At 39.5% G+C, this 13,985-nt stretch overlaps 1 protein-coding gene across 4 annotated transcripts in view; it reads left to right on the top strand.

Annotated features, from left to right (window-relative positions):
• The first annotated feature begins 340 nt into the window (after window positions 1-340).
• The window catches only part of LOC121330990 (sorting nexin-29-like), a 138,743-nt gene continuing 125,098 nt past the window's right edge, over window positions 341-13,985 (top strand). For 3 of the 4 annotated variants that reach the window (XM_041278060.1, XM_041278061.1, XM_041278063.1), the window contains exons 1-11: window positions 341-521; window positions 5,186-5,250; window positions 5,863-5,915; window positions 6,382-6,506; window positions 9,876-10,056; window positions 10,475-10,545; window positions 10,645-10,917; window positions 11,250-11,583; window positions 11,846-11,964; window positions 12,499-12,592; window positions 13,035-13,117. In XM_041278060.1, the coding sequence (XP_041133994.1) occupies window positions 512-521; window positions 5,186-5,250; window positions 5,863-5,915; window positions 6,382-6,506; window positions 9,876-10,056; window positions 10,475-10,545; window positions 10,645-10,917; window positions 11,250-11,583; window positions 11,846-11,964; window positions 12,499-12,592; window positions 13,035-13,117 (1,408 nt within the window). In that variant the 5' untranslated portion in view covers window positions 341-511. Of the gene's footprint in view, window positions 522-5,185; window positions 5,251-5,862; window positions 5,916-6,381; window positions 6,507-9,079; window positions 9,415-9,875; window positions 10,057-10,474; window positions 10,546-10,644; window positions 10,918-11,249; window positions 11,584-11,845; window positions 11,965-12,498; window positions 12,593-13,034; window positions 13,118-13,985 lie in introns of those variants that run through there. The other variant, XM_041278062.1, reaches the window with a different exon arrangement.

Genomic DNA, 13,985 nt, shown 5'->3' with positions numbered 1-13,985 from the left:
TCCGTCCCCTTTCATCTCCCTGCACCAACCGCCCCATACCCCTGAGACACCGCGATCCTCTGGCGTCTTCCTATTTTGAGTACGCTCTCTCTCACCCTACTTCTAGCTGTACGATCTCAAGGGAGCAGGCCTGGGGGCCGCAGTGGACCGTATATTCACTGGGCAGATGATTGCATCCGAAGGCTGGGGTTCCATTGCAAGAGAACTGAAGGCTTTTGGGATTCATAACACACACACATATATATATATATATATATATATATATATATATATATATATATATATATATATATATATATATATATAATATATATATAATATATATATATATATATATATATATATATATATATATAGCAGATGCGCCTTGTGTTTAACTTCTCATCATGCGGAGTTTCATAAAGAACATATCATTGTGTCTGCGATTAACTGGAAACTGAAAAGTGTGTGCCGTTCTTCATTTTTCTTGTTATCGTTTAAGTTAACGCCATTTGAAATAAACTGGACTGGAATGATGAGTGGTGAGTGAACAGTATAATTCATATTATACCGGTATGTGTTTGTTTGCATGCACCTGTCCGGTAAATGCATCAATATGCCACTTTTTTAGGCACCTGCCGTTTTGATATTCTTTATTTGTGTGCTTGTTTTTGTTTTAAGATCGAACATTTACTTGAAAGTAGTAATTATTTTCCTTTTGAATGATTTCGCTGCTGTGTGTTCTTGCAGGTAAACATACAGATACTTGTCAACATTGAGTGTTCAAAATAAGGGAGCTTAAACTGAAATCCCAGTGGCCTGAACTGAAGTTAAAAGCTACATAAGACAAATGCATACAACTATTTCACTTTGTTAGTTGTAGGATGACAGACTAATACGGTGCTCTTTCTAATTGCTTTTAAAACGGAAACCCATGAGATCCTTCACAATGCAGGCTGAGTTTGGTACTGCACATTGACCTCGTCACCTGAAAGCAGCGTGGGGATGATCCCGTGGTTAGTACGCAGCTCCATACTAAACTACTACGCAAGTTAAACACCAACTGCAACGAATTTGGCGGCTGAAGTTAGTCCCCAGCTGCGTACTAAAAAGGTCTCAAATGCAACGAACCCCAAAATAACTGCTGCTGCCCTCTGGAGGTTACTAAGTACGAGACTAAGTTAGTGTAACGCTTTCTATACTAACGATCTACAGTACCGTACTAAGTGGAACAAATGTAAAAAAAAAACCCAAATGTATTGGGTTTTTTAGTTGTGTGTGTGTGTGTGTGTGTGTGTGTATATATATATATATATATATATATATATATATATATATATATATATATATATATATATATATATGGGATGACACTGCTGGCATTGCAATATATTCGTTTCGCGTTGGAATGAGTGACATTGTAACAATACGGAAAATGATACCCCCACACTGATCAAATCGCTTCCACAGCGAAACAATGATCTAACGGCAAAATATTACAATTGTGGTTGAAAGGATTTATTACAAATATCATGAAATAACTGAGAATATATTTAAAGCCGTACAGTAATTATGTATTACCCACATGCAACAGAATTGCAATATTTAATATGAGTAATATATTTCTAAAGTTATATATAACAGGCTATATGTATACTTTTGTCAAAGAATGCTTTTAGTAGCCATTGATACATATTAGTAGGCTGTAGCATGCATGGGGAAGGGGTCAGGACTGGTAAGTGACACAACACAACAATATTGATACACTCGTAAGGGGTTGCGGCTCTCGGATCGCCGCTGTGCTGGAAGTACCGGGTTCAATCTGTGCCTGTGCAATGCATGTTCTTTTTATTTTTCTCATTTTTTTTATTTTTTAAAAATATTTTTAAAATAAATAAATAAATATTGTATTCAATGTTTAGACTACATACACCACTAACAGTTTTTGTTGTGCGTAGATATACCCTTTCAAGTTTAAAACTTAAGCATGAATAAATCAAAATAATTAAAATAATTAAGACGTTTAGGTTTCGTAAAACAAACAAACAAACAAACAAATAAACAAACAAAAAACAACCTTTACGAAAACCCACACTATTTATATATAATTTGTACCAGTCGGATTTTGAGCCCCGGCACTCTTCAGTTCCTGTTTGGAAGCGCACCAAAACAAACTTTAATCCTTAGTACCGTACTAAAGCTGGAGATCAGCGAGCGCACATACTTAATAACAAACCTCTAAATTCAAAAAGTCCATCATAAAAATAAAAATAAATTAAAAACCCCAAATACACACCAATGTAATTCAGTAATACCACTGCCAGTAACATTTCAATAAATCAATCAAATCTATTTTAAACGAACACACAATTGCTGTTTGTAAACACGCTTATCAGTCAATCTGAATTTCTAAAGCCATGTCGATGCTGAAGTTGTTAGTCACGCCTTACTATGGTTGTGACGTTTACACGTTCCTGCAGAACACTGCGACCTGTGAGTCTGACAGATATGCTGAACTCGTTACAGCATGTAAATGGCCCTGCATATGTAACTTTCTTAATCTCCGCTTTTCCTTTGGCAACAAGATGTTGCTGGCCCGCTGGTTTTCTGGGCGTCACCCAAACTTTTCTCAGCAGAAACACTGTAAGGGTAAATAGTTAGATACTCACACCATGTCACTATTGCCACCAGCTCTATGGTAGCAGTAGACATCGGCCCATGATATCTCATTTGGTATTATCAATAATGCCTGTGTAGCATCCCATCAGGAACTTACTGTAAATGTTTATCACGTTGACATTTTTAATTCCCATCGCAGCATAATTATGTTTGCCATTTAAAAATGTTGACAATATCAAAAAACATTGACCTCAAGATAAAACTATAATAACTAACATTTTTTTTGTATTAAAGCAAACTTAAAAATGATCCAAAGGGACTCGGTATAACTTTGTCACTTTGCACTTTCTGTACTCTTTCTTCCTTTGTTTTTCTTTTGCAAGTAAGAAATTTATCCATTTCAACCAGCCGCTATTGCTGTTACTAAAAATGCAGTCGCGACTAATAAAACCCGTCAAAGTATTGCGATTATTATTTATGTTTACCAGAGCATTTATACGTCTAAAAAATGCAGAAATATTGTGCTTCATTGATTAGTATTCAATTATATGACAATTTGAAAACAGCAAAGTTAATCCACACAATTGAAGTACTGATAGAGTGATAGATTCTATGTTGTTTTATTTATTTATTCATTTATTTTATATTTATTTATTTATTTATTTTTTTGCCGTTCACATTGAGCTGCCAAACAAATACAAAATATTTATGCACAATAGTTTGGAGATAATAATATATAATACTGTTAACAAAATAAATTCAAGATCATTATTTTCTTTCATTTTTATTTGTGCATTTCGGAGTGGTTTTGTGTACCCCTTATGACCCTGGTTGAAAACTGCTGGCCTAAAACACCAGTTCTAGTTCTTCTATCACTGCTGCCAACGCAATCAAGTCAGAGAGCATTATTATAGTACCATCACACCGATAACCCACAACTGCTGCAAGTTACAGGATCATCGGACAGTGAGAAAGTGGGAAACATGTAAACAAGCTACTGTCTATAGGGTCTGCTTACAGACATGATTAAATTACTTTCTAGATGTCTTCTAAATTACTTTCACAAGCTAGACAAGACGGGACAATGTTTGTTACAAAAACCCAAGTCATTGGTGTGGTCAAGACCGGAATCAGTAACCCATCTATATGTCTCTGCGTAGGCTTAAACCTGCTGTTTATGTATGTGTATCAAAATAAACAGGTATATATTTAAATAAAAACTCAACTTTAAAAGAACCCCAGGATAAGTGTAGGCTAGAAACAGTCACTTTTGCATATACTTTAGAAACTTCAGCAGTTGGAGGGAAAAGCAATTAAATAATGTGTCCATCTGTGCATGGCAAAGAAAAGGGAGAGTAGATGGGTTTGTAGCAACACAAGCTTTTGCTGCCCAGTGTAAGAAAGTTTGCTGCTGTCAGCAGTCCTTTTGACGGCGCTGGTATTTTAGTGACTAACAGGTTCGTCTGCCTTGAGCACGCAGACACATGCACTGTCACCCAGCCTGGTCACTATAGAGTGAAATGTTTCCTCTGAGCAAACAAGAAAAAAAAAAAAAAACAATACCAGGCCCACCTTATTGCTTACTCCGAATGTATGTGGGATGGGGAAGCAAAGGTACTCATGTCTTTGATTCTGCATGTTTTGGTTTCAAAGAAGTGAGGAAGTGAAACCTTGTGATTGAAAATATTCTGCTTGTTCCCGCTGCTGCTGTAGGATAACCCTAACCATCAAGTGGTTTTAACACTTGCAGTGCTCCCCCTTATGGGCCTCCCTTTGTCAAGTTTCGTTGCTCAGTAAAGCCAAGTGACTTTGTAACCACTGTATATAACTCATGCACGTCACTAAGAATTGAAACCCAGTTTTGTATCTTGCCCACTGCACAGCATGCTTCACATTGGCCTGAAAGTAGCTTAAATCTGTACTGTCTGTAGCAGGTAGTGCAGTCGTCTTTATCACCTTGCTCTGTAAACTTACGCTGCAGGCTGTGGCATTTTCTTTAAAAAAGAGAAAAATAATACAGTAGTATAGTAAATTCAAAATTAAAAATAGTATATGGCATAGGTAAGTATGGGCTGTGGTGTGCTCTGACAGCTCCTCAGGCTCCAGCTGATCCAGCGGCAGGGACTCTGTTGGTCAGTTGCTTTTCATAGCATCAGATATTTCTCTAGGTTACAGTGGTATACATACTGTTAACAGAAGATGTCACAAGAGGAGAGGGTCAGTATCAATGGCTTGTGAATCACATTGCAGCCAAATCACTGAAACAGAAATACAAACATCTGCATACCACACAGGGCTTGTTTCTCAGAACATCAGCGTTAGGAAGGGGCACAAGACCATTGCCCTGCTCTGTATAAACTTAGTGTTTATTTCTAGGATCAGTAAATAAGATACCAGGGTTAAGCAGTAAAGGAAAGGAATGACCTCACGGTCCTGTTTTAATTTTGGACAGAAAAGCAGGACCTTTTTAGAAAAACGTGATATTGTCAGAATAGATCCCTTGTTTTTGGTAATGGAAGGGCCAGTGTTCTTGTGTCCAATCTGTAAAAACAACTGCAGACACTTCAGTGAAATTCTGTTTTTACAGGAACACAGCAAAATGACGCCAAGAGACAGCATCTACTTGAGCGGCTACTGGATGCAGTCAAACAGGTAAAATGTACAAATAAAACATTGCATCTTCTATAATTGTTAAAGGCTCCCTAGAAACGATGTAGATGAACACTCCAAACACAGCAAAGCATTTCTGCATTCCTGACCCCAAACAACAGAGCTACGAGTCATATAGAAACCCCCAACGCATCCTAAAGAGCATGCCTGTTGTTTTCACATTTTGAAAAACTACTGCTTTCTAGAGCACCGTGCAAGAATGCAGTAAACGCCATAATTATATTTTAAAGTAAAAAAAAAAAAAAAAAAAAAAACTGTCAAATTTACAATAGCCTTTTCATTTGAAATTCTGTTAAAACATTTTTTCCTCCTACCGCTGGGCAGCTACTGTATAGGTCTTGAAAATGCAAACCATCTTAGACTATGAACAGAACGCCATATATTGTTTCCTTACGCTTGATGGTAAATGGCTGCAAACACAACTGCCACCTACTTTCTATTTCTAAACTTTCTGGATCAAGTTTGGTAAAATAAAACTGAAGGCTGCTAATGTTATACCAAATTGTCACTAATTAATGATCTGTAAGCTGAAGCATTGCTGGCACAAGTTGCCTGTCCATCTTTACTAATGGTAATATGTACCCATTTCATCAGTGCCAAATCCGCTTTGGAGGAAGGAAGGAGATTGCTTCTGACTCAGACAGCCGGTAAGAATAAACTAAACCTACTCGAAACCTAATCTACAGCTATGGCCAAAAGTTTTGCTTCAAATAGAATTTTAGGCTTAAAACACAATAATAATATTAAAAAAAGTTATATGAACATAATTTTTATATTTTATTTAACATCCTGTAATCAAAAAAACTTCAAAATGATATTGCAAATAATAGTAGTACAGTATTTCATGTTAGATTTCAAAATGTCACATTTCATTAAGTATATGGAAAACTATAAAGGGATATGCAATTTAATATGTTAGCGTAACATAATTCAGCAGGCTTCATTCGACTTTGTTGCAAAATGTGTTAGTTGTATTGGGTGATGCAAAATGTTTGTAGCTGTAATAAACTTAATATCTTTAATAAACATTAGTCATCTTTGAGTCTGATTCATTCTGAAGCTACCTGATGATGTTATAGTCAGTGTAACCCATTGTTGTATCTCTGTCCTCAGGGTGATCTGTCTTTGTGCCCAGTTCGAAGCTGTGCTGCTGCATGGGCTGAGAAGAAGTCGAGGGCTGGCGCTCACTGCTGCTGCTATCAAGCAAGTAGCAGGGTTCTCCAACAAAGCAGAAACAGGTACATCACACACAGGAAGTTTGGTCCTGTAAGATACTGTGGCACATGAGCACAAGTATATTCATGATTTGAATCTGTTGTGAAAGGTGCTATATAAAACACAAATTGTATTGTAGCGTTACGTGTGAAATAAAAGCAGGCTCCACACAGGCAGGATGATTCAAGCAAGGTGTTTATTTAACACAGACAGGTAAACAAATAAGGACCACCGTCTGCCTTGGACCACGCCAAAGTAAAACAAAATAACAAAAACCTGTCTCCATGTCACTCTCACTCCGGCAACCTCCAGTTCTGTCTCTCGCTTTGTCTGTCACTCGCTCTCCAACTCTCTCCCCGTGCTCAGTCATGCTCTCCTATTTATCTCCTTCCCTAAACCGCACCCTCTATCTGCCTTCACCAATCCAGGGCATGCCATTCGGACCCCAGTCTCCCGCCAGCATTCTGGGGTTGCAAATGCATGTCCACGACCGGTGAGCCCGGACAAACTGACACCCAACAACCCCCCCCCCCCCCCCCCCCCCCCAGCTAGTGGCGTGACACAGCAAAACAGTGTGACATAACACAGAAACAAGCGCAAATGCCTGGGTCATTACAGTGTGATGCAATACATCTGCCAATACCTTTTGAGTGCAGTGTTGCATGTCAGTTTAGGTTTGTGTCTCATGAAGTTAACGACATTGGCTATCTGACTTGTGTAACGGATCCAGAATTCTATAAATACACCACTGTTGCTTCATAGCTTGTCAACAATGGTGAGATATATTACAAAATTAGACTGGGAGGCTTGTCAGCTTGTTGATTTGCACAAAAAGGGACCCACAGTACCCTTTTACACCAGGACAAATATAGGTTCTCTGTAATATTAGACATTATTTGCTCTTGTCAAACAACGTTAAACGGCTGGTTTCATAGACCCCGATTAGCACCGCTGGTGCGATGAAGTTCAAGTTGGCTATATGAGTGCATAGAGTAGACGTCTCTCAAAAGGATATACGCTTGTGTTCAGACTAACCCGTTTCACAGCTGTTTCAGTGCCTGAAGTAAATCGAGTGCTGTTTTCATTGAGATTGGTTGATGGTTTAAAAACCTTTAGTACGCCTATATATCTTCTGAGTTATACTAACATGCCCCTTGTAAAGTCACTGAGATCCTCCTGCTTTCCAAAGATTGTTATTGAATAGTTGCACACAACTCTCACACAGCTTATAAAGGGTCAAGTGGATCACTTGCAATGTGACCACATACATTTTCAAATTTTACATACATTCTCCAATTCCGTAGCACTGCATTTGCAATTTTTATATGAATAGCTTTGCAGAAGTATTTTTAAATGATGAACTGTGAGAGAAGGAGAAGCAAGTTGAGGATTTATCTAGAGCAAATGTGGTTACATTCGTGATGATTCAATCTTCCATTTGGTCAACCAGTCATCTCCAGAGTTTCTGTGTTTTGAGTTTTAGGCTTGAGAACAAACGTTTATTTATCATAGGTTTGAGAACGAAACTCAGAAAGCAGGAAATTTTTAATTCTGCACATAAACACAAATGACAAGCGGCTGTTACTTTTCACCAGCATATAGAAGATTCTGATTATGTTAGCATGATATTTAATCAGATTATTAGTATACTGAATACAAAGCGTTCATTAGACTTCCCATTAAAATGTAGTGACAGCTACTAATATATCCCTGTTGCTTTGTAATGTTTCCAAGCCAATCAAAATAAATGTGGAAAGAAACCCAAAACAAACCAAGTGTATAAATTCAGTCCAGATTCATTGACCCTATTTATCAGCCTGGCGATTGTTTGAAGTTAAATGTAAGTTTAAAATTACACGTCAAGGTCTTATTGAATTATCTTTAGTGAAAATGGTTACAAAAATAAATACACACTAGCTTGTTTAACATCAAGGCAATTGCTAAGGCAATCTATGCAAACATTAACTAATACAACTGATTATGCCCCCAGTAAGAGGAGTTTGCCGTGTTGTTTGAATAGCTTATAGTATGCAACATAAAAAAACCATACAGCTTTAATTAGGGGTGCTTTGCAAGAATTGAAAACGCATAACTAAAATCTTGAATGCCAGCACCTTCCATGCCATTCCAAGGGGGTTAGTAGGCATATGAAACTTGAAGTCTTCCCTACTGTATAAAGTAGTTCATTTATGGATTGAGAGCACTTGCACCCTAAACTGGATCAATTCAAAGGTGGATATAAACCAGATATTGGTGGAAATGTGGGTTCACACAGGAGTTGAAGCCATCAGTGCAATTACTAGCCATCTTGAGTTGTCAAAGTCTGGCAAGTCTGACCACCAAATCTTTCTTTCCAAAAAGAGTAGAACCGAGTACTCACAGAGTGCTAGTCCCGTAGAGATATACTAACCTCCATCTGGATGCATTCTCCTGTATGCCGGTCGAAGTAGTTTCAATGGTCCCTCTCCTTCTGAAGAAGATGGGATGGAAATAAAATATTCATATACATAAATAATTAGGTTCTGCTACATTGTCATTCAGCTCAAGAGTGTTTCTGATGCCAGGATTCCTCCATGGTGAATGGAAATTCAATAGCAATGAGGAGTCTAAGGTTGTGATGGATCATCTGTGTCCTACAGATTTCCCTGCCTAGGAACTGTCAGAGTGTGGTTCCAGACTGATTTACGTCGAGAGACGGCAGGCTTGAAATTGCGTCTGTCAGCCCAGAAAAAACTTTGAATGCCAATTAAGATGTTGGAGCAACAGGACCTCTCATTGGGAGCTTAGTACACCTTGGTGAAGACAGAGAGCACCCAAGAGCCGTAACGAGAAGAGAGTCGAGACTGTTGTGAGATATTGTAGAAACTGGCATTCTTTCACAGCTATCTCCTCTCACCCAGGGCTTTCAAGCTGGCATTGTGTTTTTTTAACGTAAGAGAAAACTGTCTGACAATCTTTTTTTTCTCAGGTTGACCTCTGTAGTAATGTAGTAATACCACAAGGTGGCACTGCTAGTACTCTCCGGTGCTGACTGTAATTGCCAAAGTCAGAAGCTCCGTTTGTGTACGAGGCAGGGCAGCAGAAATAGGTGTGTCATGTATGCTGTTTAATGACATTAATATAAGTGTTTTTTTTACCTTCTGATTTGCATGCAGTTGAAACTGAAAACCTCAAAAATAAGCAAAAAGGAAGTGCACATTAAAACCAGAAGTTGTTGTTTTCCTGTGTGGCCTTTCCTTAATGTGCAACACCCTGTTTAGAACAGGCTGTATCGCTTCAAAGTAAAAGTGTTTTTAGCCTCAGCATGCCGCTTACATTTTGTAAGATTTGATTGGAACCACAATGCCATGCCGCAGTTAAATGCATGCTGCTGTTTTACCTCCTCTCTCTAGAGCTGTCGTTCTGGTTCTACGTGAAGGAACACCTGAACAGGCACGAGCTGCAGCGCTTCTACTCCATGCAGGGCATCACCTCCGAGGTGGGGCGTGGCCGGGCGTGGCTGCGCTGTGCACTCAACGAGCATTCGCTGGAGCGCTCCCTGCGCACGCTGTTGTCCGACCGCACACGACTTGGGTAACCTAGCACTCTGACCCAGAGCTCTGCAGACAGTGAGCCAGATTATACAGAGCCGGAAGTACAGTGAGCCTCCCACTGCATAGCAGTTTGATCCGTTCCCGGTTTTACTATGAGTTTAATAAGGCACACCTGAGCTTGTTACCTATACACACACTGTGGCCAATCAAGCTCGTACTAATGGGTGAAAGTGATATGCAATCAGTCTTATTTCCATCGCTGTTAAATGCAACAATCAATAAATCATATTTATATAACGGCTACACTGTTGAAATATCTTCATTTCTCTTGACATGTCATGCCGAATAGGGCTGAACTATTCCAAAACTTCAATTTAGTGAACTTGTAGGGGGTCTTTTTAAGTGTAAAATCAGATTTGCTCACATAACAAATTGTTTGTTTAATTCCTCATTTCCAGTGTCTACTATGAAGACTGGGCCTTTATAATAGATGAGGAGAGAGCCAGTATGCTTCCCACTATGGCTGCAGGTAGGCGTCAGTCTGTCATCTCTGTCCGTCTACGTCTGTACTCTGTATATGAGACACATATGAAATATCTGTTCTCTTTTTGTGTGTGTGAGTGAACAGGGCTGAACTCGATCCTCTTTGCCATTCAAATTGACAACACTGACCTGAATGGGCAGAACAGGGCAGCACCCTCCGTCTCTCACCTGCTGAAGGAGTCTTCGCAGGGGGTGAGCAGCCTGTGGAAGGAGTCGACTCAGGGAGTGAGCACACTGCTCCGCGACATCACCACCACCACCAGCAACGCCGCTGCCACCGCCTCCACCTTCAACTGCAACACCCGACCAGAGCAGGAGGCTGACCCGCTGCCTGTGCTGTCCCGCAGCACCTCTGCAGGTAGGGAGGGGCACAACTTCCCAGCAGCAATTCATCTAACCATCTGCCAAGCATGTTTGTGTGTTTTTTGTATATTTTTGGCCTTTTGGACCACAGATGTCCACCTTTTACATATATCTTTTATGCTGACAAACCAAGCCCCTCAATCCACTCCAGGTTTAACAGATAATTAACCCCTTTAGGGTCTGGATTAAGTTTAATTGGTTCAATTAAACAATTTAGAATAGGGTTGGAACAAAGACCAGGAGTGGAAGCTTTGACCACCACTACTCTAGGTCATACAGATGATCATACAGTCAGTGGTCAATGTTGTGTTTCTTTTGTGTCCTCAGAAAGCCACCTGAAGAAGGAGCGCAAGAAGAAGAAGAAGAAGAAGAAAAAGGTGACGAACATCATCTCGTTCGAAGATGATGACGAGGGTGGCGATGAAGAGGAGTGCGGGGTGAGAAAGAGCGGAATGGGGCCTGCTTGCTCGGAGGAGAGGGAGTGCAGTGACCACTCCCCCATGCTGAATGGGGCGTTGGGCTGGGGGGGAGGACACGCCCACAACAGACAGTTGATTGACACGAAGAGCATCGACAATGAGGAGGAGGAGGAGGAAGAGGAGCTGTATGGGAAGGCAGTCTCCGGGGAAGAGCTGGAAGAGGACAGGGGCTCAGCAGAGCAGTGAGTGTCCAGTGACAGGACTTAACGTTTCTGTCTACAATATAGAATATTTGTAACTTATGGGAACTTAAACACTTAAAGTCAAAGTTTTTTGACTAGGGCCCTGAAGAATCTTAGTTTTACCATTCTTGTATTGTACTGTAAAACAGCATTGCAGTCTTCTCCCATGCTCTGAAAAAGAACAATTTCTGGAAGCAGTTGTTGCGTAGTTGCCGTTTCTGTCATTTTCAGAGAGTGACTGTTTTTATTTTGCTGACCTCAGGCCCTTGATGAGAAGCCTATCAAGCTTGTCGACATGCTGCCCTCTGCAGGTCATCAACGACAACGACAGCTCTGACATCCTCCTCACCGTCAGCACTGAGGACGCCTACTCACAGTCTGGTATGTTTGCTTTAACAAATATGAGCAGTGGCCAGTGACTTGAGCAATCCGGCACCTACCAACCGTGGGGTCAATTACAGTGGTAATTGTATAATCTGTAATTAATTGCAAACCTTGGCAACACTTGCATTCTTGGAATGGTACCATATAATTTGAGTTTTGAATCTTGTATTTTCAACTACTTTTTGTGACCCCATTTGTTAAAAAATAAAAGTATATAGTATGTTTCTGTATGTGTACTTGGGATTATTGACTGGTTATTTAGAATAAAGTAAACCATGTTAATGTGGGGGGCAGGTTGTTGCTTTTTAGTAATTATAATTGTGTTTACTGCAGCATAATTCTAAGTGTAATTGTAATTGAGCAGAATAGCATTGTAATTGTAATTTACTCCAGGTTTGGCACCAGCTAAATAGAACTATGAAGTACACACTGATCAGACCACGTTGCATATTGGTGTCAATTCCCTGCTCAAGACAACCCGTCCCCCCCCGTCCCCCCCGTCCCCCATGTGCTTGTGTTGCTGTGCTTCAGAGGCTTCTGTGGAGGGCATGGGGTACCACAAAGAGCAGGACAGGGCTGCCTTGGCTGTGGAGCTTGCTCAAAGAGTATCCCAGCTCCAGTTCAGGTAATGAACACTCTATTGAACTTCAAGAGATCATTCATCTGTTAGTAAAAAAAAATCAAGGCATTTTTACCTCCTCTCCTGTAGCTGATGAGATTACCTTTGCATAAATGTGGACTTGAGGAAAACACTCATTGAAATAAGGATTGCTTATGCTCACAATGATTTTCACAGTAACATATAAGACTGTGGGGCCAGGGTGTCACAGGAAGAGAACCTACACTTAGTTTTTGATCTGTTCTTCCTGCTTGTAAAAGTGAAAAAAAAAAACACAGCAAAATGAGAAGGAACTGAATGATGATGTTTTAATGAGAGTGGCCTGTACTGTAACTGCTGTGCTAGATGAGTGAAGGAGAATGGAAAGTAATTTAGTGAGAGGTCACCCTGTTGAGCACCCTGTCGCCACATTGTGAGCAAAATTGCCTGTGTCTTTCTCTCATCACAGCATGGAAGACAGTGCCCCTGTGAAAACCAACTCTTTGAACAGCATGCTGCCTCTCACTGTCCTGCCAGAATCAATGACAGTCAGTAAGTAGCATTTCCTGTAAAAGCTGTATTTTATAAAATAATCACCAGCATTATATATACTAACAAAACCTTCCACAATTGCAACATCATTGTAAAATGCACTGATTTGGGTTGTATTATTCTTATTAATTATAGAGAGCTTCTTTATGTTATATGCACACGGTTCAGTGAGACCCTGTGTACAAGGTTTGATGAATTAAAGATATTTTAAAAACTTTTCTAGACTGTTGCTTAACTTGTCAGCCTAGAGCAGTTTGTTGAACATCAAACTTTATTTAATTAATCAAGAGACATCACATGTGATGTAAACACCTCCACTTCACCAGTTAGCAGCCCTTATAAAAGTTTCCCATAGTAAAAGCATAGGTAAGCATCGTAAAGAATAGCGAGGTAAGGTAAAACATATTAATTAAACACGGCAAACCAAGGTAAACTATGGTAAATGCATAGTGTAATAATGGGAAAATCATGGTAAAACTGCTAAACTGTGTGGTAAACTTTATGAAGGGTTAACCTCAAACCTGAAACATTGCAGTGTCACACTGTCACTGTGGTTGCTTTTTAAAATGCATTTATTTATATATTTGTTATTTGCTTTGTATTAAAACACTACTGGTATGTTATCAAGTTACAAATAAGTAACATTTTGTCCGTCACAATTTTCTAGTTTTCATTTTTTATTTACAAATATCCTTGTAACCCAAAAGAGTTTCAATGCCCTCTGAAGTGTTGAAATTGAGACCCGGGGGGAATAAGTCAAATTAAATTTTAGCAAACAGTAATCACCAATAGAAGCAGCATATTTTATAATCTGGAGTGATTTGTTAATTTCAACACCTTTGGAACCACCCCATCTATTCATTGAATT

Source organism: Polyodon spathula, chromosome 18, assembly GCF_017654505.1.
Source record: "Polyodon spathula isolate WHYD16114869_AA chromosome 18, ASM1765450v1, whole genome shotgun sequence".
NCBI classification, from domain to species: domain Eukaryota; kingdom Metazoa; phylum Chordata; class Actinopteri; order Acipenseriformes; family Polyodontidae; genus Polyodon; species Polyodon spathula.
Note: the sequence above shows the minus strand (reverse complement) of the source record. Positions and strands in the feature narration are given on the sequence as shown.